Source organism: Pipistrellus hanaki (genome assembly GCF_964339955.1).
Source record: "Pipistrellus hanaki genome assembly, chromosome: 11".
Classification (NCBI taxonomy): domain Eukaryota; kingdom Metazoa; phylum Chordata; class Mammalia; order Chiroptera; family Vespertilionidae; genus Pipistrellus; species Pipistrellus hanaki.
In genome coordinates, this window is record NC_140513.1 from 27100559 (window position 1) to 27123313 (window position 22755).

A 22755-nucleotide genomic window follows, 5' to 3' on the forward strand; every position below is an offset into this window, starting at 1 on the left:
TAGGGCTGAAGAGAAGGTAGGCGGGGGCGGGGGGCGGGGGCTCGCCGGGTGAGGGCTCCTCCGGCTGGGGGGTCGGTTGTGGCGGGCAGGGCAGGTTTCTGCAGAGGGGCAAGTACGACCATACTGGCAAGGTGAGCGTGGAGGGGAGCAGGTTCTGTCTCCTCCCCCAGGGCCCAGCCCTTCGTGCCACAGGCTCGGGGAAACCTGCGGCGCGGGGAGGGAGATAACCAGTGGTGGCTGCCGGGTAAAGGCCGGTGCTGGGAGGGGTTCCTCCCCCGCTGGGGCTCAGTTGCCCTCACTTCCGGGAGCCGGAGGATGGGCGGGCGGGGTCTGAGGTCGGCGGAGCGGCGGGAACCCAGATTCCTGCGGCCTCAGGCCGCCGGCCTGCCTGCGGCCACCTTCCTGCCGTTAGAGAGGGAGGGGCGGGCGGGCGGCCGCCGTGCAGCGCGGGCGGACGCTCCTCGGAGCTTGAAGCCCCGCCCCGCTAGGCCCCCGCGGCGTCTCCATGGCGACGCGCTGCGAAGTGCGGCTGCGCAGGGGTGACGGAACGCGGACGAGGCGGGGGGGGGGGGGGCGGTGTTTTGGTTCTAGCCGCTCGCCGTCCTTTCTGGACTGGGTCGTCCGAAAGCTTCTTCTTGTTCCTGCTTTCTTTTCCTTTCCCCTTTTCCAGCCTCGGGTTCTCCTTCTCTCCTTCCTTTCTGCCTGATTCCCCTGTTTTTCTATTGACGTCCCGGGTCCGGGCCATTTTCCGGGCCGGGCACACAGAAGTGCACGGCTCCGGGGGTCCGGTATATGACCCGCCGTCTGGCTGCCCCCCCTCGCTCCCCCCGCCCCATGTGGCCGCGGGGCCGCGCCGGCGCTGCCCACTATGGCCCGGAAAGCAGTTAGCAGGAAGCGGAAAGCGCCGGCCTCGCCGAGAACCGGGAGTGACGCTCAGGGCCCGCAGGTGAGGGCTGCGAGGGTTGGGACTCGGGTGGTAAGGCCGGGGCACCCCGAGGAGGGGATATAAGGTTTGCAGATTGGGGAACCGGTACCGGGATCCAAGGTCTGTAGTTAGGGATGAGATCGGGGTGGTGGTGGTGGGGGAGTGGAGCCCCGACCTACAGAGTCAGGGCTGGGCCATCAGTTCACGGGAGAGCAGGGAGGCCGGGGTGAGGAGCTCAAGGGGAACCTCAAAATGGTGCATATGCTGCGTAAGGTCTGCAGTCGGGAATGAGGCTTGAGAAACCAGATCTGAGCTTTGGAGGAAAGAACACCGAAGTCGAGGGACATCGGGAACAAACCTCCCAGAAAACTGGGGGATGGGAGAGAGAAGTCCTTACAAGGGCCCCGGGAAGCAGGGATGATTGCGTTTCTGATATGGGGAGGAGTCTCGCTACGGATACACAAGCCCTGAGCTGTGTATCCCAGGTATCATCTCTATACCGCCCCCTTTGGAGGGGAAGACCTTGTTGGACGCGTATTCGGACTCTGATTTCCCGTGCTTCCCACCCCGTTGGTGTCTGAGTTTGGAATTCTACAACTGCCTGGAGCGTGGGGCCTCGTGACATGCGGGTGGCCATTAATAGTGCATCCTGGAAGACCTGGGACCCTAAATCTGGCTCCTTGGGCCGCATCCTTCATGCTCTGAGGGGAGTACAGGCTGAGAGGGAGAAGGGGGCTGGGTAGAGATGAACCCAGGTTACTATGGTAATCATTCAGCCCAGTCATTCCCTTCCCTATCCAGGATATCTTTTAGGGACTCTGAATCTTTCACTCCTAAAAGGCCTAGTAAACCTTTTGTCCTTGTTGGTCTCTGCTTCCATTTCCTTGTCTTTCCTTTCTCATAGGTAGGTTTGACTTTGAGGAGCATCTTTACTGTGTTGGAAGAGTTAAACTGAATAGTCTGGGTTGAGATTCCTGTTCTTATATTTCTGTTGCATGTAAATCCTGCAGGATGAGTTCTTGGTGATTTCCTTAATACAGTAGGATCCCTTGTTCTGAAGGAAGGTAGCCAAAGCCCTGATTTCTAATATTGCTTTCCACAGTTTGGCTGGGATCACTCCCTTCACAAAAGGAAAAGGCTCCCCCCAGTGAAGAGATCCTTAGTGTACTACCTGAAGAACCGAGAAGTCATGCTACAGAATGAAACCAGCTACTCTCGCGTGTTGCATGGCTATGCAGCACAGCAACTTCCCAGTCTCCTGAAGGAGAGAGAGTTTCATCTTGGGACCCTTAATAAAGTGTTTGCATCTCAGTGGCTGAATCATAGGCAGGTGGTGTGTGGCACAAAATGCAACACGGTAAGTGTCCGGAGGATGCGAACTTTATCCTAGGCCCTGGATATATGGCTCCACGGCTCTAGAGCCTCTCATTGCTCATTCCCCCATCAGTTTCTCTTGGGGGGAGATTGCTTTACGCTCCTTTACGTTTCCTTCTATTTGTTGGTGATTTCTTTCCTCTCTTTTTCTGTTCCTTTTCCAGCTCTACTTTTCTGATAAATCTTTAGAGGAGTCTGTTTCTGTAGGCCTCTTGCCATATAGTTACTATGCCCGTGCTTCTAGATGTTTTTTGTCTTCATTTTTAAATTGATGTTGCTTTTTAAGTCAGAGGCCTCAAAGGAAAGATGGAGGAAAGACACCTCAGAGGAAAGACTGAGCATCGTTCAGGATACATGATAGGGAAAGCCTGCTAGCCTAAAGGCATATGTAGAAGCATTTGAAATAGCACTTGACAAACATTCACTTTTAGGGAATAGAATTGGAAAGATGTTTATCTTATAAGAATAGGCAGGGAATGTGTGTCTGGTGGTATCTTTCAGGATGTACGTGCTTTCTCTCTGCTCTGTAGTCTCAGAAGAGAAAAATTAAGTGTAAGTAGGAGAATATTTTAATATAGAATGACAGAAGACAGTTATAAGTGAATGAAGGGGAAAATTTATCAGTAAGCTATATAACCAGCACAATTACAGACATGGATAAAATAAGTCAATCTATGATTGGGTATGGTAGATATGATTGGAACAGAATGGCACAAATAGAATGATGTCAGATGACTGACAAGTGAAAAGAGGCAGGGCCTGGCAGTGGGAAATGATTCTTTAAGAAGTGTGAGATAAGATAAGATGAGGTGTGGCCTAGCTGCTCTCTCCATGTTTACCTCACTCTCAGTGAATAGACAGGTAATGTCATAAATTTACCCTGGACAGAAACATCTTGATTAATTGGAAGAGAGATGGTTGCTGTAAATGAAGAAAGTCTTAAGTACTAGAAGTGTTTTTTTTGTAAAGGATACTAGAGGCCTGATGCACGAAATAAATTCCTGCAAGAGTAGTCCCTCCCTTCCCCCCCTGACTGCTGGCACCGCCTTCCCTAGCAGCCCTGACTTGGTCCGGAAGGAAGTCCGGTGTCATTAGCATATTAGGCTTTTATTATTATAGATAGGCAAAGATATAAATGTGAGTTTTAAGGAAGGAATTAATACCGTGGTGGTTGGGGCCAAACTTTCATTTCCTCTTATGTTGAAGGCTGCTTGTCATACAGAAGCGTTTCAAAACTATGTAGTTGTGGCAAGCAAACTTCATTTTTCTAGTCTCATTGTCACTCGGAATAGAAAGAATATCTTATTTGGAGAAATTAGTTCCATTTTCCACACATACCATTATAGTGTTTTGCCCAGCAAATGTTGCTTAGTTGTAAATTAATCATCATAGTGTCTTGCTTCTGGCACTTATTATTTTGAAGGTGAGAATAATATTAAGTAATAATTTAACCTATTGTTAATATGGATGATTTCTGTCTTCCTATGTCCCCAAGGCCTTAAGTCTGTTTTCTTTTTATTGTTAGGGTTTTTGTTTTGTTTTGTTTAGTTTCCAGAAGCAAAGCAGGGAACCAGGAACACTGCTTTTCTCTGAAATTTGTGACATTTGGCAAATGATTCCCTTAGCTGTGCCTTTGTTTCCCTCTCTCCAAAATGGCTATTACCACTTATCAAGTGCTGATAAGGTGGTGTGGACATCTTGGGAAATACTTCAATTGAAAAATATCTTATTCAAAAATAGTATTAGTGATAGTGAGTCCAAAGTTTTTCCAATGCTCTTGGCAAATTCAGACTTCCCTCAGTTTGAAAGAAAGGAAAATTATTTAAACAATGAGCACTGTCTTTGGATAATATGTGAGAATTTGGGGGGGAGGGGGAGAGTTCAAGTTTGATTCTCAATAGTAAGTTAAGTTTCAATGTCTTGAAATTTTGTCATCAATAAAATGATTTAAATGTATTCAGATCGATGTTTCAGTAGGAAAAGTATGCCACAACCATTTATATTCTAAAATCACCTATTCATATGTACCTAAGTTTCCTCAGCACTAAACTGAGGGTACACAAATGCTAAAAAGCCAGGTCCTTTCCTCGTTACCTGGCTTGGGGTTATAATATTGAAATCTCTGCTGAGGCAGTGGGTCTTCCTCTGATAAAAGCAGCAGAGATATTTTGTAAAGTTTTCTGTAGCCTGATTCCTGGGGTGGGACTTGCCTTGTGCTATGGAATGACACGCAAACTGGAAGGCCAATAAGCTCAGGAATAATAGCAGAGATGGCCAGCCTATTTTTTTTTTTTAAATGTTTCGGCATGATTGCCTTTTTAAACCTTTCTTATACATAATGCATGTCTCATGTACTAGTACTGTTTAATCTATAAACACCCCCTGCTGCCCTTAGAAGGACCACTGCCAGCACTCCTTCCAGGGGTGTCTTTTGGGACTTCTGGATGTAACGCCTTCGCTTTTTCAGGTATCACACTGCCTTGGGAATCCTGTCACCAGCTAATTGCTTTTTGTTTATCCAAATCAACCCCAGTTTTTCTACCTCTTCAGTTGCCTGTGATGTGGTTTGGTGAGCACTTTCACACCTTTGGCAACATTAGCATTCTTGATGGCCTCTTTATGTTTTAAAATTGTGCTAATCTTTGATGCCAGTGACAAAAGCATTGTCTCCTTTGGTGCCCGAGAGGAAGCTTTTTGTCCTGCTGAGGTATCAGCATTGAAAGTGTTGTCAAGTCAAAAAAAAAAAAAAAAAAAAAATTTGTCAAGTCAAAAATCCAAAGTTTTTCCCCCACAACCTAGATATTTTTTTCTGTGACAACTTGGTTGAAAACTGAATTGTTCGAGATGGGAGATGTTGGAGAACCGAGGTTTAATGTATATTCTAAGCCTTCTCTTACCTTTAAGATAAATGGAGAAAGTAGCAGAGTTATTGAAAGATTAAAGTTGGTGATGTGCAGGCAGGCTAAATAGCCATCTCAGATGGTGATTTAAGAAAAATTGAATTTAAGGTAAAGGGGTTGAGGGATGGGCTATCCAAAGGGAAGGGCTATGCAGAGAAAAGGGGGCCTTTGGGACAGACTCAGGGCCTAAGCCCAGGACGGATGAGCTGCCATTGCCCATTGCTCCCTTAGTTTCAAGTCTCACGGATCCCTTCGAGGCCAGGGGATATGTGCTTGTGGGGGAAAGGTATAGGCTTGCTCCTTGGAAGGAGAGAGGGCTGGGTCCTTTGTCCTGAGCGTTATTTACTAGTATCTCTTTCTGGCTGGGGAAATCTTAGGGGAGATCTCAGGGGAGGCTCTTAATAGAATATTCATTAGCTTTCCAGGTGTTTTGTTTCAGGGTCCTGGTCTCCACTGATTGGTCACTGTCAGGGGGGTCATTAGTCAATGTAGCTGGTCTTGAGGCAGCCACTTGTCTGGTTTTGCTGTTCTTTTGGGTCTGAAGCTCAAATACAACTGAAGCCTCGATGTTATCTTTAGGGAGGAAGAGGTCAGGGAGTGTAAACCTGACCAGTGATGTGCTAAGGGGAGGATAGGTTGCTCTCGGGGCCACATTCTTGTTTTCCAAGTTTTGTTCCTGGCTAGGCGCTAGGCGCTAGGCTTCGGGGCTTTCTGCTCTGGTGAGTTTTTGTGCCTGGTCCATTGTCCTTGCTCTGGGGGTCTAACAGTCCTGAAGAGCATTAAAGAGATGTTAGCACAGTGCCTAGAACATGTGCTTAATAAAATTGTTGATGTAGTGGTGGTGGTGAAGGAGGAGGAAGTATGGAAGTGGTTTTATGATTGTAGGTTCTAGGTATATTTTTGGCCAGATTCAGGTACATTTAAGAAGTGACTATTTCTCTACCCTATAAATGTCATTCTCATCCCAAACAGCTTAAATATTTAAAAATGATTCATTGAGCCAAGACTGGTTTGGCTCAGTGGATAGAGTGTTGGCTTGCGGACTAAGGGGTCCCGAGTTAGATTCTGGTCAAGGGCATGTACCTTGGATGCGGGCATATCCCCAGTTGTGGGTGTGTAGGAGGCAGCTGATCGATGTTTCTGACTATTTCTCCCTTCCTCTCTGTAAAAAAATCAATAAAATATATATTTTAAAAAAATGATTCCTTGAGATATAATTGATTTAAGAGGATGTACAATTTGTAAATTATAGGAAATTGTATTTAAATTTCATTATAGAATGAATATAGATAAAAGGAAAATATTTTTCTGTGTGTAAATTAGAAATAAAGTAATATCCAGGTTTTTTTGGATTTGAGAGAGAGCTTGCATAAGAGAAGAAGGTAGAAACATCGATTTGTTGTTCCACTTATTTACTCATTCATTGGTTGCTGCTTGTGTGTGTCCTGAGCAGAGATCAAACCTGCAACCTTGGCTTATCTGGATGACGCTCTGACTGACTGAGGTGCATGCCCAGGGTAGTAATACCCAGTTCTGATAGAGAGGTGGTGGAACAACAATGTTGCCACTAAAACTTTTTTTAAAGTAATTTGGCATTATGCTTCAAAAGCCTGGTACATGTCATGTGTTGAATGAATAAAAATATACCCTTTGACCTAATATTTTCAGACTAGGGAATTTATCCAAAGGAAAAGTCTTTTAAAAAAAAAAAATAATAATAATAATTATTAGAAGCTATTTTAGCTAAATGCTAACAGTAGAATACTTGAGTAATTTATGGTAAATCAAGTCTGCATGACATTATGTAGTTATTAACATAAAGAGTAAACATGCAAAGCATTTGATATGTTAAATGGAATGAAATAAAATTGATCTCTGCTGATTGTAGCTATGCACAGTTATACATGCATGTGGCAAAGGACTAAACAAACTTGACAAATGAAAACAGACTTGGAAAAAAGAGGACATGAGTGATCTTTTACACTTTTTATTTCTATTATTGCTGATACAGTATTATAAATGAACTCTTATTTTTTAAAAATGTTACTTCAGCTAGATAAATCTTGTTTTTTCTTAGCCTAAAGAAACAGTGAAAGTAGCCTTGATCAGTTACCATTCATTACTTGTCTTGTTTACTGATAAAAATTGAACACATTTATGTATTATATATCTTCTCGGGGGAGAGTGAAGTAGAGGTTTGAAAATACAGTGATAGGATATACAGCAAAAGGAGTTTCCCTTTTTGGCCACAAGGGAGGTTTTTGGAGCTCAATGAAACTAGAGAGTCCTGACTCTGTGCTTCAGTGGGGCATCATCCTATGCACCAAAACAAAAGGCTGCTGGTTGATTCTCGGTCAGGACACATACGCACATACCTGGGTTTTGGGCTTGATCCCAGGTAGGGGTTGTGTAGGAAGCAGCCAATCCATGTTTCACTCTCATTGATGTTTCTCTTTATCCCTCTCCCTTCCTTCCTCTCTCTCTCTCTGAAATCAATTAAAAAAATAAATAGCACCACCCGGTCAGTGTAGTTCAGTGTTGAGTGTTGACCTATGAACCAGGAGATCAAGGTTTGATTCCCAGTCAGGGCACCTACCCAGGTTGTGGGCTCAATCCCCAGTAAAGGGCATGTAGAAGGCAGGCAATCAATGATTCTCTCTCATTATTGATGTTTCTATCTCTCTATCCCTCTTCCTTCCTCTCTGAAATCAATACAAATATATTAAATAAATAGCACCTAGAGAGAGATTTTGCTTCTCATTGGGCAAGTACACAAACCATATTGTTCTTACGTTTTTGTGCTGTAATGCTCAAGAAGTAAGAGCGTGTCTTTTATTTATTTATTTACTTTATAAAGGTGTTATATGTGTACATATCTTTCCATTGAAGAGTGTGTCTTTACCCAATTCCCCTGTGGTGTTTCACTGATTTAAATTGTTGCACTATAATTAACACTGCTTACCTGTCAGTATTTCCTTAGCATAAATTCCTGACATTGAAACTGCAGAGTTTACACATTTTTAATTTTTGATACATATTGTCTGACCATTTCCTGTTGTGTTTCTTGGTCTTAGGTCTGTTTTGCTCTCCCACATTTTCTGGGTTTGAAATAGGAAATGAATTCCTCTTATTTGATTTTGGTTGTCTTTCCTTCCCCCAACTTTCAGCAAACTTAGGCTGCCCACTTGCCTTTTATTGTCTAACCCAGTAGAGTCCAGGGGTCCTCAAACTTTTTAAAGTGGGGGCCAGATCACGGTCCCTCAGAGAGCTGGAGGGCCAGACTATATGAACTACTAATTCCTACTGTAACACCTCGGCTTCGCTCACTGCCCAAAAAACCTGGTGGGCAGGATCAGACTCCTCTGCGGGCCGCATGTGGCCCGCGGGCCGTAGTTTGAAGACCCCTGCAGTAGACTTTATCTTGAAGTCTGCAGTAGACTTTATCTGTGTGACCTATGTGGATTTGCTTTCCTTTCTCTGATAGGCTCCAGCTAAAATACTCTTGAGTTTTAGAAACTTTGTGAGTTCACAAAGTTTCCTTACTTGGTCTTTCTCGGTAAACACATTTGCATGTGTCTACAAACACATTCATACATGCAGAGATATACCCACTAGTCTTATAATCTTCCTGATTGTAAGGCTTTTGCTTTCTTTTTTCTTCTTCTGTTCTAGAATGTAAAGTACAGGGAGCCATTGAAGCTCCAGTTTACCTTGCCATTGCAGCTAGTTTCTGGCAGGGATCCCAGTAGGCTAATGCATGAAGCCTTGGCCCCTTGTCAGAGAGCTTGGAGAGAGATTCTGTGACAGCTCCTCCACATCATTGTCCCTTCCTTTGAAGAAGAAAAAGAACTCTGTCCTTCACATGGTGCTTTTTCATTCCTATGCAAGAATGAGGTGAGATTGGGATAAAGTCTTGGTTTCCTAGGCCTTCTGCAGACCCAATTCTTACCAGTTTTTTCTTTCTTTTTTTTTTTTAAAATATATTTTATTGATTTTGTACAGAGAGGAAGGGAGAGAGATATAGAGCTAGAAACATCGATGAGAGAGAGTCATCAATCAGCTGCCTCTTGCACACCCCCTACTGGGGATATGCCTGCAACCAAGGTACATGCCCTTGACCGGAATCGAACCCAGGTCCCTTCAGTCCCCAAGCCGACGCTCTATCCATTGAGCCAAACCGGTTTCGGCATCTTACCAGTTTTTTCATTGCCCATGTATCAAATGTTTTTCATATAGAATAGCTTTTTCTTATAACCTGCAAAACTAAATGAATATGAGCATGGTATAGTATTGTTACCTATCACTTGTTAAGCACTTATTCTGTGCTGAGCCCTTGCTAAACACTTTACATTTCTTAGCAACCCAATGAGATAGATAATATTAAAACACTTTACATTTCTTAGCAACCCAATGAGATAGATAATATTATTCAAGTTTTATAGATAATAATATTCAGAAAGATTAAATGACTTGCCCAAGATCACACAGCTAATAGGTAACTAATTTGGCTAGATCTTTCCTAACTCCAAAACTGCAGGGGTTGAACTTTAGACTTTCTTGGATATGAATAGATGGAACTTCTTTTCCTCACCTTTTTGGATGGCAGTGAAGAGAATGGCAAAGGAATGGACTAAAATAATTCTTAAAAATTTTAGCCTGCCCTCAAATTCACAGGAGAAACTCAGATCTTTGTAGGTTGCAGTTTAGTTTACTCTTGTGTTTGTTTGTCTTTTAAATATATATATTTTATCGCTTTTTTACAGAGAGGAAGGGAGAGGGATAGAGTTAGAAACATCAGTGAGAGAGAAACATTGACCAGCTGCCTCCTGCACACCCCCCACTAGGGATTTGCCGCAACCAAGGTACAGGCCCTTGCCCGGAATTGAACCTGGGACCCCTCAATCCGCAGGCCAACACTCTATCCACTGTGCCAAACCGGTTAGGGCTAGGGCAATATAATTCTTATTCAAAAATTGAATTCCTATTCACATGGAAGAAGCCTAAAAGGCCATTAACTTCGTCTAAACAAGCTTCCAAAGAACATGGCATCCATAAAAGAGAAAAATAAGAGGAAAGGACAGTTGAAGTACTAAGGAAGAAATCACTAAGAAATTAAAAAAAAAAAAAAGTGATATGAAAAAATAGTAAATAAAGTTTCAAAACATATACTAGAGAACTGAAATGTACAAATATGTAACAATAATATTTCTATACCGTATATGAGGCCCCTAGCACCATAAGAAATGCAAAAAATTCACTGTTAATAACTCATTCTCGAATTGCCCCCCGTGGGGCTTGTGCCCCACGTTAGAAACCACTGAGCTAGAAAGATACAGGTAGGGGCCAGATTGAGGAGAATCTTTATGCCACGATAAGGCTCTTGGATGTAGGTAAAGGGGAACTGTTGGAGATTTTTTTAATTGACATGGAGGATTCCCATGTTTATGAAGATGACTGATTATGGAGAAGAGTCTTTTTAGGGTGGCCTTGCCTGGAAGCACAAAGACTAATTGCAATTGTCCAGAGGAGAGGTGGTGAGAGAAGAGAGGATGGAGAGGAAGGAGCCAACTGTAAGAATATTTAAGGAGGTAGATTTGGCAGGACTGGATTGGATGATGGAATGAGGGAGAAAGAATCCTAGGATAAATCCAGGCTTGGGTGACTGGGTGGATTGTGGCGTTAGATGAAATGAGCAGTTTGGGGAGGAAGAGGGTTCTTTTAGACATGTTGAATTTTAAAATGCCTGTGGGACACACAAGCAATGGTTCAAGTTAGGCAGAGCATCTGCCTTATGCAGTCTGCCTTAGGGGTTATGTCATTCCCTTCTCCCGTCTCCACTGCCTTTGTAAAAATTTTCCTCAGTCCTCTCTGCCTGGCACTCTTGGTCCAGCTACTTTCCTTTTCGTATTTTAAGTTTAAGGTTTATCTAATTTCTCCTTTCATACTAGTAGATCTCCTTCTGCACATGCACTAGATTACTTTATACAAAGATTTGACGTGATCTGGCTTTGGCACAATTGCTGACAAGATTTTAAATCAACTTCTGAAACTATAAAATATAGGAGGGCAGAGATTATTTCTCTCTTACTCGTAGCTACATTCCTAGCATCTAGAATACATGAGTGAATGAAGGAGTGAATCCTTAAATCACATAAAGAATTATCAGCGGTCTTCAAACTACGGCCCGCGGGCCACATGCGGCCCGCAGAGGAGTCTGATCCGGCCCGCCAGGTTTTTTGGGCAGTGAGCGCAGCCGAGGTGTTACAGTAGGAATTAGTAGTTCATATAGTCCGGCCCTCCAGCTCTCTGAGGGACCGTGATCTGGCCCCCACTTTAAAAAGTTTGAGGACCCCTGAATTAAATAGTAGATTTTCTTGAGTGTCCTTTATCTTATCGATAAAACGTTTCTCAGAGTTGAAAATCTTGGTGAGTGAAAAAGGGTTAGATTGGTAAATGGGGTAGAGAAGAGCATTTCAGGCAGAAGCAGCAGCATGAGCAAAGGCATGGAGGCACAGAACAAAATGATGTGATAGACATAAGCAGTGAGACGTTAATAACCTGTACTTTGTTATATGTCTTAGGTCACTCCTGCAAACGTAGTAGCATTTATAGGTATGTTTAATAGTGTTTGTGATGTGCTCTGGGAATTGTGATTTGTTTCTAAGTTTCTATGCATGTGTGGATAGAAATTTGATATTGAAAATATGCCCAGACCAGCAGAAAAACCTTTAGTGAAGCAATTTTTAAAAATTTAATTTTACAGGGAGAGAGAAACATCGATTTGTTGTTCCATTCACTTATGCATTCATTGGTTGATTCTTTTATTTGTCCTGATAGATTAAACCCATAACCTTGGCATATCTAGATAACTCTCCAAACGACTGAGCTGCCTGCTATGGCTAGGCAGGTTCTTTAGGTCCATAGTCTAATGCAAGTCCTCTTTGAAGCTATCTTTGAATCCCAAGCAAAATTTACTGCTTCCTAATCTGTGTGCATGGAGCATATTATACTTGTCTCTGTTATATTATCTTCATGTTTGATATGACTGGTAGCGCTGCTGGTGCCTTTAATAATTCCCAGTATCTAGCATGTGGTAGGCATTAATTAAATGTCTGATGGCCAATGGATGTTTGTACTCGGGATTAGCCACATTAAAGAGGAATGACTTAGCTTATATCCCTTTTCTCTTATAGCTCTTTGTAGTGGATATCCAGACGAGCCAGATCACCAAGATTCCCATTCTGAAGGACCGGGAGCCTGGCGGTATCACTCAGCAGGGCTGTGGTATCCATGCCATCGAGCTGAATCCCTCTAGAACACTGTTAGCCACTGGAGGAGACAACCCCAACAGTCTTGCCATCTACCGGCTGCCTACACTAGATCCTGTGTGTGTGGGAGATGTAAGTTTCCCCAATGACTGTAGTTAGAGGTAGTCTTGTTTTTTCACATTGACCCTCTCCCACAGCCCCCTGGTGGTAAGGTGTGGGGGTAAGATTTCAGAAATCGGGACGACTCCCCAGAGGAAGTAGCAGGTATATTGACAGAGCTTATGTGTTTGGTGAAGGGGCGAGCAGTGTACCTCAGGAGCCAGCAGCAGTTGTTTTGTGTTTGAGTCCAGTTTCCACACACATCCCTACTGCCCTTAGTCAGAGCAAAAGTTATTAAAGCATTCATTCAGCAACTATTTACTGAGAGCCTTCTATGGCCAGGCATTATTTTAGACACTTGGGGTCCACCAGTAAATAAAACAGATAAAACCCCTATCCTCTTGAAGCCTGCAATCTAGTGAAGGAAGGCAATATATAAACCAACAAGTACTCACCAGAGTTTGATAAGTACCATGGATAAGGCAGGCTAAAGCAATAGAAAGTGGTAGAAAATACTATTTCAGAAGATGGCCTCATTGATGAGAATGGCATTTGACTTGACATACAAAATAATATTGAGTATAAACTGTAATTAAAAAAAATTGTACATCAGCTATAATTGAAAATTTAAAAATATATAAAAAGAAAAGATGACATTTGAGCAGGGAGACTTAAAGGAAATGAGGGAGCAGCCATGTTCATGACTGGAGGAAGAAAGTTTCAGAAAGAAGGAACAGCAAAGAAGGTTGGTTATAGGTGTTGTCACAAGGAGCAAGGAAGAGACTGAGGAGGCTGGAGGGATGAGAGGTGAGTAATTATATGTAGGAGCCCCAAATAAGACATCAGAGAATGAAGGCCAGAGCTGTGTGTCGACTAGACATGCTTGTAGTTCACAGGAATGCCAGTTCTATCCCAGCCTTGCACCTCCAGACAGAAGTTAAAGATTATGAGATCATGCCCTAGGGGTTGAAATCACCAGAGATAGAGTTGTAATTTTTACAGAGATATTTTCAGCCAGACTTGTGTGCTTCTCAAGAGTGTGCACTGTAATTCTTATTTTACTAATTTCCTTTTTTTTCTCCCTCCCCTCTCTGTATCTGTCATTTCCTCCTCCCCAAGGATGGGCACAAAGACTGGATCTTTTCAATTGCATGGATCAATGACACTATGGCTGTGTCTGGTAAATTGCCTTTTTGTAAGGATTTTTGGTGTGGCCGGGAGGGAGGGAAGCTAGAAATTGAAAAGGAATAATGTGAATGAAAATAGACCAGTAAACAGAAAATCAACTAGGAGTCAGGAAATTTTATTTATTATTCATACTCTGTCGTGTTCCAAAAGAGCATGTGTGATGGTATGTTAGCCTAATGGTTTTGTTGGGCTTCATTAAAATAATGGTTGTTAATATGTTTCGGAAAAGTTGACATGTTCTATAAAGTATTAGGAGCAAAAAACATTTTTTGTACAACTAACTATATAGTGTTAAGTTTCTAATTCATAAAAACTATGTATCTCTTTCCCAGTGATAGGGCAGAAAAAGATGTATGGAAATAAGTGTAGAGAAGTTAACCTAGAGATATACAAATGCTTTCTAGATACCCACAGTAGCCTAGAAGGTAGGCTTAGAGTGCTAAACATTTTTATTGGATACTCATGTGTAAAAATATAATTCCCTACTCCAGATCCCCCAATAAAAATAATCTTACTAGTTGCTAATGTAAGTACTTCACATATGTTATATAATCCTCAGAACAGTAGTAGAGGGTCTGCATTACTAGGCTCATTAAACAAATGAGAAAATTTAGATTCTAAGAGGTTACTTAATTCTTTGCAAGGCAATTAAATGTTTTTCCCCCCTCTCCCTTCTTCTCTGAAATCAATAAAAATATATTTAAAAAAATAAAAATAAATCCTAGACTTTAGTCAAATCACTCCCTTGGTGTTGCTGTTTGCATATTGCTGTTTTGAGGTGGGCCACCTGAACAAGCACCAGCACATATGAGGATGATGTACAAAGAGCTAGACTAAAATAGCCCATCTTAGCTTCTGCTGGACTGTCCTTTAGAGAGTTGAGTATATCTGACATTTGTGGTCTCGACCTGCAGGCTCACGCGATGGTTCTATGGGACTTTGGGAGGTGACAGATGATGTGTTAAACAGAAGTGATGCAAGGCACAGTGTGTCACAGGTCCCTGTGTATGCTCACATCACTCACAAGATCCTAAAGGACATCCCCAAGGAAGACACAAACCCTGACAACTGCAAGGTCCGTGCTCTGGCCTTCAACAACAAAAACAAGGTATGAGCTTGCCAAAGGTTTCCTGAAGCCCATTACTCTTCAACTTCTTGGCTTATGTCTTGGAAGATGTACTTTCCTTCTCTTTCCCCGAGGCAGTGCTTGCTGCATAGCTTGGTTCTGAGCCCACAGAGCACCTCTTGAAGGCTAAGGGATGCTGATGAGAAATTATAACAGGTTTTGAAACCAATCCTGTGTATTGAGCTGTGCTGTATTTCTCTGGATGGTCTATATTTATGGGTCAGCCTCTCAAGAGTTTCCCCAGGATCACTATGCCTTTGCAGGGGCTTTTATCTCTTTGGTATTCAGTTTCTTTTCATTCTTCACTTCCTCTTCTGAACACTGCCACCAGATCTTATCTAATCACTGCATTAGATCTCCTGAAACTGGGGTCTTCAGTAGTGTTGGGATGGAGAACCAGAGCCAGAAGAGGAAAAGGCTTCTCCCAAAATCTGAGTCAGGCCACAATGAAGGGTAGTTCTCTTAGCCTTCTATTTCCCTTCCATACTTATGGCTTCGGGATAAGCTTAGACCTTTCACTTACATTAGTAAAAGCTCTCATACTGGACACACAAAACTGTCCTTCATGTGTGTGCTCTGCTCTATCAAACATGATGTCTTGGGAATGATTGTATAGTAAGGGCTTTATGTTATTAGTAGAAAATGGAATTACTTGAGTTCTTTTAAGGAGAAGCATCAGTTTAATAAGCTGTCCATCTGCATTTCATAGGGCTGATAATGAGATGATACTCCCTGGCACCAGCTGAAATCATCATGGGATAGGAATGAAGAATGGGAGGATCTGAACTTTAAGTCTTCTGCTTACTGTTGTATATTAGTTGCTACAGATTGGAAAATAACCTATTTTTCATTGCTCTTGTAGGAATTGGGAGCAGTGTCTCTAGATGGCTATTTTCATCTCTGGAAGGCTGAAAATACACTGTTTAAGGTATGATGAGCATGACTTAATAGTTTTACCTAAAAATTCACCTGATGTTTAAAATACTTTAATTCTCCCTGAGCCTTTTCCTTCTTGTCTAAAGCACCAATCAAGGGTTTGGGCATGTGGTTCCATGGTGCATGAAATTCTGAGTCTGGCATGCCTCTCCTAAAAGTCTTTAAGCCCTAGCTGGTTTGGCTAAGAGCATTGGTCTGCAGATTGAAGGGTCCCAGGTTCGGTTCTGGTGAAGGGCACATGCTCAGCTCAGTCCCCAGTAGGGGGCGTGCAGGGGTCAGCTGATCAGTGATTCTCATTGATGTTTCTATCCCTCTCATTTCTGAAATCAAACATACACACACACACACACACACACACACACACACACACACACACACATATATATATATATATATATATATATATATATATATATTTAATTCTTTAAAGGAGATCATAGGGGGCACTTTTTTCACTTTGCAAGGGCTTGCTGAGAGATTCAGTCCCCAATCCACAATGCATTTAAACATTTGCTTATGGATTGTTGACTCTGGCATGTTGTGAGTTCAGGAAAGCGTAAATGTTAGGAACCACTGGCAACTGAAGATCAATTAAACTAAGATAAGTCATTTCTGAAATAATAAGATAATTAGAATATTTAATTGGATTTATAATGTTTACATTGGTTTGGTATCTCTTTGGTATTCAGTTTCTTTTCATTCTTCACTTCCTCTTCTGAACACTGCCACCAGATCTTATCTAATCACTGCATTAGATCTCCTGAAACTGGGGTCTTCAGTAGTGTTGGGATGGAGAACCAGAGCCAGAAGAGGAAAAGGCTTCTCCCAAAATCTGAGTCAGGCCACAATGAAGGGTAGTTCTCTTAGCCTTCTATTTCCCTTCCATACTTATGGCTTCGGGATAAGCTTAGACCTTTCACTTACATTAGTAAAAGTTCTCATACTGGACACACAAAACTGTCCAGTATGAGATTTATAATGGTTTGGATTTATAATGTTTACAAGCAAATTTTGCATGAAGTTGAGCCTACCTTGGATCCTTTGCCCTTTTCTCATCCCAGAGGCCTTTGATACTTATTACGTCTGTGATAAACTCTTTTCAAGAAGAATCAGAGTCTTAGGAATGATTGATTCCTTCATATCTTAGTAGTTTTGTTTTGAATATATTTTATTGATTTTTATATATATATATTTTATTGATTTTTTGCAGAGAGGAAGGAAGAGGAAAGAGATAGAAAGCTAGAAACATTGATGAGAGAGAGACATCAGTCAGCTGCCTCCTGCATACCCCACTCCGGGGATGTGCCCACACCAATGTACATGCCCTTGATCAGAATTGAACCTGGGACCTTTCAGTCCGCAGACCGATGCTCTATCCACTGAGCTAAACCGGTTTGGCTATTTTATTGATATTTTTACAGAGAGGAAGAGAGAGGGATAAAAAGTTAGAAACATTGATAAGAGAGAATCATCAATCAGCTGCCTCTTGCACACCCCCTACTAGGGATGTGCCCGCAACCAATGTACATGCCCTAGACCGGAGTCGAACCTAGGACCTTTCAGTCCGCAGGCCGAGGCTCTATCTACTGAGCCAAACCGGTTTCGGCGTTAATAGTTTTTTAACCCCACTTGCTTGGTGCCTTACATGCAATAGGCAATCATTGAGAATTGGTTTAACAACAAGGACCAGGGTTAAGACAGATTGGGACCCTAGCCGGTTTGGCTCGGTGGATAGAGAGAGCATCAGCCTGCGGACTGAAGGGTCCCAGGTTTTATTCCAGTCAAGGGCACATGCCTGGGTTGCAGGCTCGATCCCCAGTGGGGGGTGTACAGGAGGCAACTGATCAATGATTCTCATAATTGATGTTTCTATCTCTCCCTCTTCCTTCCTCCCTCTCTGAAATCAATAAAAATATATTAAAAAATAAAATTTATATATATATTTTTAAAAAGACAGATTGGGGTTACCTGGGGTTAAGCCAATCCTATGAGTGTGTTTTCTATAGTCTACAACCCCCATACAATTGGGAAGTTAGGCTTGAGGGTAGCCAGAATTGAGTCTCTTTGTCTGAAGAGCAGTGAGAAAGGTGGAGAACAGAGTGGGACCTTGGTTTTAGAGCCCTGGGGTTATCCCGTGAAACCACCTATGGGTCTTGGCCTTTCTCTCTACTTCTGATTATTTAATTCCAGCTTGAGTTTTTCCCTAACCAATCCTATCCAGTACCTGCATATTGTTTATTACAATCATTCTCTTACATACCTAGTTGTGGAACAGTTTTTTATTTCCTTAGTTGGGGCTTGTCCTTTTGGCTCTGACTTTGTGTCCTTGTACATGAGGGAAACCAGAGGTGAGCGTCTAAAAACAGTGCCCTGCTCCGTACTCTCAGGTAATGCCATGGGTGCATCTCTTTTCTGTGTTTTCAGCTCCTCTCCACCAAACTCCCTTACTGCCGTGAGAATGTGTGTCTGGCTTATGGAAGTGAATGGTCAGTATATGCAGTGGGCTCCCAAGCTCATGTCTCCTTCTTGGATCCACGGCAGCCATCATACAACATCAAGTCTGTCTGCTCCCGGGAGCGAGGCAGTGGTAAGAGTCCTTGTGTTTTGGGTTTGTTTTTTTCCAATTATAATGAAGATGTTCATATTTCAGACAGGGAGAATAGTGTGTATAATGGAGAGTAGAAAGGGAAAGAATAAATAGGCTTTGCTGCAATGATGCTTACAATGATGCTTACAATGTGAACAGTTTTTAAGATATTTTGATCACTGTTACAGTAGACTTTATACCTAGTACAGAAATACTGATTACACAAATGTTATCCAGCAGTTCTTATGTGCCAAAAGACTTTTTTTTTTTTTTTTTTTTTTTTTGTTAATCCTCACTTGAGGATATATATATTTTTTCATTTCTTTTTAGAGAGAATGGAAGGGAGAGGAAGAGAAAAATATCGATGTGAGAGACACATTGATTGGTTGCCTCCTGCATTGGCCGTACTGGTGCTAGGGATGGAGTTAACGTGTCCTTGAACGGGAACCGAACCAGGAACCTTTAGTCTGCAAGCCTGTGCACTAACCACTGAGCAACTGGCTAGGGCTAGAAGGAAGTCTTGATATGTTTTTTGGTGTTTCCCCCTCCAATTGATTGCAGAGAGAGAAAGGGAGAGGGAACAGGAGATGGAAACATCCACGATGAGAGAGAATCATCAATAGGCTGCCTCCTGCACACCCCTACTGGGGAGTGAACCTGCAACCTGGGCATGTGCCTTGACTGGGAATCAAACCGTGACCTCTTGGTTCATGGGTCAATGCTTGACCACCGAGCCACATTAGCCTGGCAAGAAAGTCTTTATTAATGTAATGATTTGTAAATATGCAGGACTCAGTTTCAGTATAAGTTAGAAACATATAGTGGAGAAGAGCTTAGAGTTATGAATGATAACTTCAGACTGAGTCTAGGGGAGGCAAGGAGGTTCAGAGTGCACTTACAATATCAGGCCAAAAGCATCTTGGGCATCATCAGGTGTGTGGCCTTTCTCTGAGGATTACGGGAAGTTTCCTGTTAGGTATATGGATGGCAGTATGGCATCAGGGTTCTTCAGCTTTCTCATGAACTCTGCTGCCATAGGAAAGGCGCTGCCTGGTATTTGGGGGTACTATGTGAACCCGGTGTCAGAGAAATTCAGATTAACAGATTTACGTACATGCTCCCCCTTTACTTTTTTAAGTGTCCTTTACTTTTCTCTCTCTCAGGGATCCGATCAGTGAGCTTCTATGAGCACATCATCACTGTAGGCACAGGGCACGGCTCCCTGCTGTTCTATGACATCCGAGCTCAGAGATTCCTAGAAGAGAGGCTCTCGGCTTGTTATGGGTCCAAGCCCAGACTAGCAGGGGAGAATCTGAAACTAACCACTGGCAAAGGCTGGCTGGTAAGTAAGCCCCTGCCCGACATGTTTACTAGACAGAGACAGAAAAATTGTCTTTGCTGTACCACCCACTCCCACTCACACACCCTTACCCACATACTTTTGCATGAGTAAGAGACATTTCTTGGACAAGAGGTACTTTCACTTGATTTTGCTTTTCTGTCTGCATATCCCTCAGAAAACAGGTCCAATAATACACACTAGTTGACATAGGGTTTCCCCCAAAGTCAGAGGTGGGGAACCTTTTTTTCTGACAAGGGCCATTTGAACATTTATAACATAATTTGTGGGCCATACAAAATTAACTTAAAAATTAGCCTGCTATATATATTTGGTCAAATATTTAATTAACTCACCCATAATGCCTTGGCAGGGCCAGACAAAATGATTTTGCAGGCATTATACGGCCCAAGGGCTGGACGTTCCCCACCCCTGCCCCAGGTGATAATAGAGGAGGAAGGAGAAGGAACATGCTGCTGAGGCTGCCAGGGCATCAGGGGTGATTTCTTAAAGAGTTTGATTCTAGCTGTCTTGAGAAGACCTTCGATTTGTATAGCAACTCTTCAGCCTGCTCACTTCCTCTTTAATGTTCATTTGGAAAAGTGAGGTCCCTATTCACATATGCATCAGTCTCCTGACATCAGGTAACAGGTACAGGACCCTCTGCTCTTAGAGAGACCAGAAAGCATTCCTGTCCATTCCTGCCCCATGGCCTAGAGGTGCTAACAGTCTCTTTCTCTTCCCATAGAATCATGATGAAACCTGGAGGAATTACTTTTCAGACATCGATTTCTTCCCCAATGCTGTTTACACCCACTGCTACGACTCATCCGGAACAAAACTCTTTGTGGCAGGGGGTCCTCTCCCTTCAGGGCTCCATGGAAACTATGCTGGGCTCTGGAGTTAATGACAACTAACTCTTTCCCAAAATGCAGAGATTTACACTAACTTCCACCCTCTGTTTCCTTGTTTCTTCTTTTGATTTTTTCCAATTGTGTGAGGCCCTCATATTAGTGGGAACACGAGTTTGCCTATCATTTAGGTTCTTTGACAGAAAGAAGCTCCATATAGAAATCTGAAGGTTTTGTTGGTTTGTTTTTCCATTTTGGTAATCAGAATTTCACTTTGTTTTTTCTTTCCGGCTTCTCATCCAAACATTTTAAATCCCTACTTGTATTTTTTTCCCCAGTGACACACACTTTCCCCTCTGTGATTTCTTTAGGCTGACATAGTCACTCTCACCCTTACTTCATTCTTGAGAGGTAGGGCTCCTTTACAATTATGTGGTTGCTGTCAGACTTTCTGTGAAAGTTTGGGGGCTATGTGTTCATTGTGCATGTGAACTTGTGTACCTGCAAGTACTGTGTGTTACTGAAATTACCTGGAGTGAGGATTACTTGTAATTAAAATATTTATAAAAGAAACAACTTTCTTCACAGAGTCCAGCTTTGGGACTAGTCTTTATCTTGTTTTTTAAAGTCTAATAACACTGATTATAAAAAGTAAAAAACAAAGAAAAATCAGGAAAACCTTTTGAGTTAGATTGCAGACTTCCTGGGGACTCTAAAATGATCCATCCCCTACCTGTCTTTCCATCTGTGTGTCCCCCAGGTGAGAACACTTCTGTTGATGCATCACCTCCACTTCAACTTTTTGTCTGCTTAGCCAGAGGCCATGCCCCTAAAACACCAGTCTCCATCCATATGCAGCTCTGGAGGCCGCAGAAGGCTTGATATAACTTGGTAAAGAAAATCCCCATCCCAGCCTCCTTTGCCCTTCCCTCAAACAAGACCTTATCTGGTGTCTCAGGGGCCTGGAGCTGGAGGCCTCAAGTCAGCTAAAATTAGCATACTCAGTTCCCTTGGCTTTGAGGAGAAACTACTTTGCCTTTCTTCTGGTCTTCCCAATGGGTTTTACTTTTTCTAAATTGGGTTCAATCCAGGAAGGGAGGAGTGATAGGGGTTTTATCTGTGTATAGAGTGCGCTTCGTGTGGAATGTTAGTTAATACAGTGGGGCAGGGCTTGAAGCCACCTCTTCTACTTGGTTGGCTCAGCCTTGGGGTGCTGATGGGGTGGCCAACATCCGCCTGCATTGTGCATGTTAAAAGCTTCGATGTAATTAGTAATTTGTTCCTCCCTTGAACTATTTAGTCTGGGGTTTTTAAACTTGCAGGCAACTGACTGAACGTGATGTCCAGTTATTCTCTGCCTTTTATGCATCATGTTGCAGATAACAGCTGTCTCCACCCACGTATTCCTCTTCCATTTTAAGTACATATTTGGCTTCTGTCAACAGCCCATTCTGGGGAAAGGAAAAGTCAGGTTTATTCCTGCACTCCAGGTCCTAAGTTGCTCTCCTAGTCATCCCTCTTTGTTCCAGGTGTAAGTGGGGAGATTGAAAAGAGTGTCTTGATGATGGGGGCTGGTGGGAGGGAAGTCAGAAGTCACCGTGTCTTGGTGGTATAATACATACATCATAGGTTCTAGAATTCTCATCTTCTAACCTAGAGAAATAGGTGCTATAAACGGGGAATTAAGCAAAATGCTAGATGCTGAAGATCTTTTGTCTTAATTTTTTTTTCTATTAAACTACAGGCTGTAGATTTCTTAGTTCTCACAGAACTTATATCATTTTAAACCAACTTGTATATATATATTAAAAAAAAATCTTAAGTTCTTAAGTAGAATGTTTTGTACTGTTTCCAGACCCTCTGCTGTGATGGGTAATGAGTTTGATTGAGTTTTTTGTTTTAAAAAATGTAACACTTGACTTTTTGCCAAGTAAAAAATAAATATTATTTCAGTGCAAAGTTGTTTGCGTGAGTATGTATAGCCAAAAGGCAGCAGGGAAAAGGCCCTAAATTACTGTTTGAGGTGCTACAATTGTTTAGAGCAGAAGGGAAGTGCTCAAGTTCACTCAAGGTTAAAGGCAGGTCAAGTGCAAACACACAAACACTAAGACCTACTTGCTCTTGCCCCATCTCAGGGATCCAGTTGAAGGTGGATATACCCA

At 42.6% G+C, this 22755-nt stretch overlaps 1 protein-coding gene across 2 annotated transcripts; it reads left to right on the top strand.

Annotated features, from left to right (window-relative positions):
• Positions 1 to 531: 531 nt before the first annotated feature.
• On the top strand, positions 532 to 22552 carry DCAF12 (DDB1 and CUL4 associated factor 12). Of its 2 annotated transcripts, XM_084898543.1 has the most exons (9): positions 545 to 946; positions 2028 to 2282; positions 12393 to 12599; positions 13686 to 13746; positions 14669 to 14862; positions 15743 to 15808; positions 18241 to 18403; positions 19567 to 19745; positions 20491 to 22552. In XM_084898543.1, exons 1-9 carry the CDS (start codon positions 869 to 871, stop codon positions 20647 to 20649), a joined length of 1362 nt encoding a protein of 453 aa, XP_084754669.1. In that variant the 5' UTR covers positions 545 to 868; the 3' UTR covers positions 20650 to 22552. The 2 variants fall into 2 exon arrangements, with proteins under 2 accessions (XP_084754670.1, XP_084754669.1); XM_084898544.1 differs by lacking the exon at positions 2028 to 2282 and having other exon boundaries at positions 532 to 946.
• Positions 22553 to 22755: the final 203 nt, after the last annotated feature.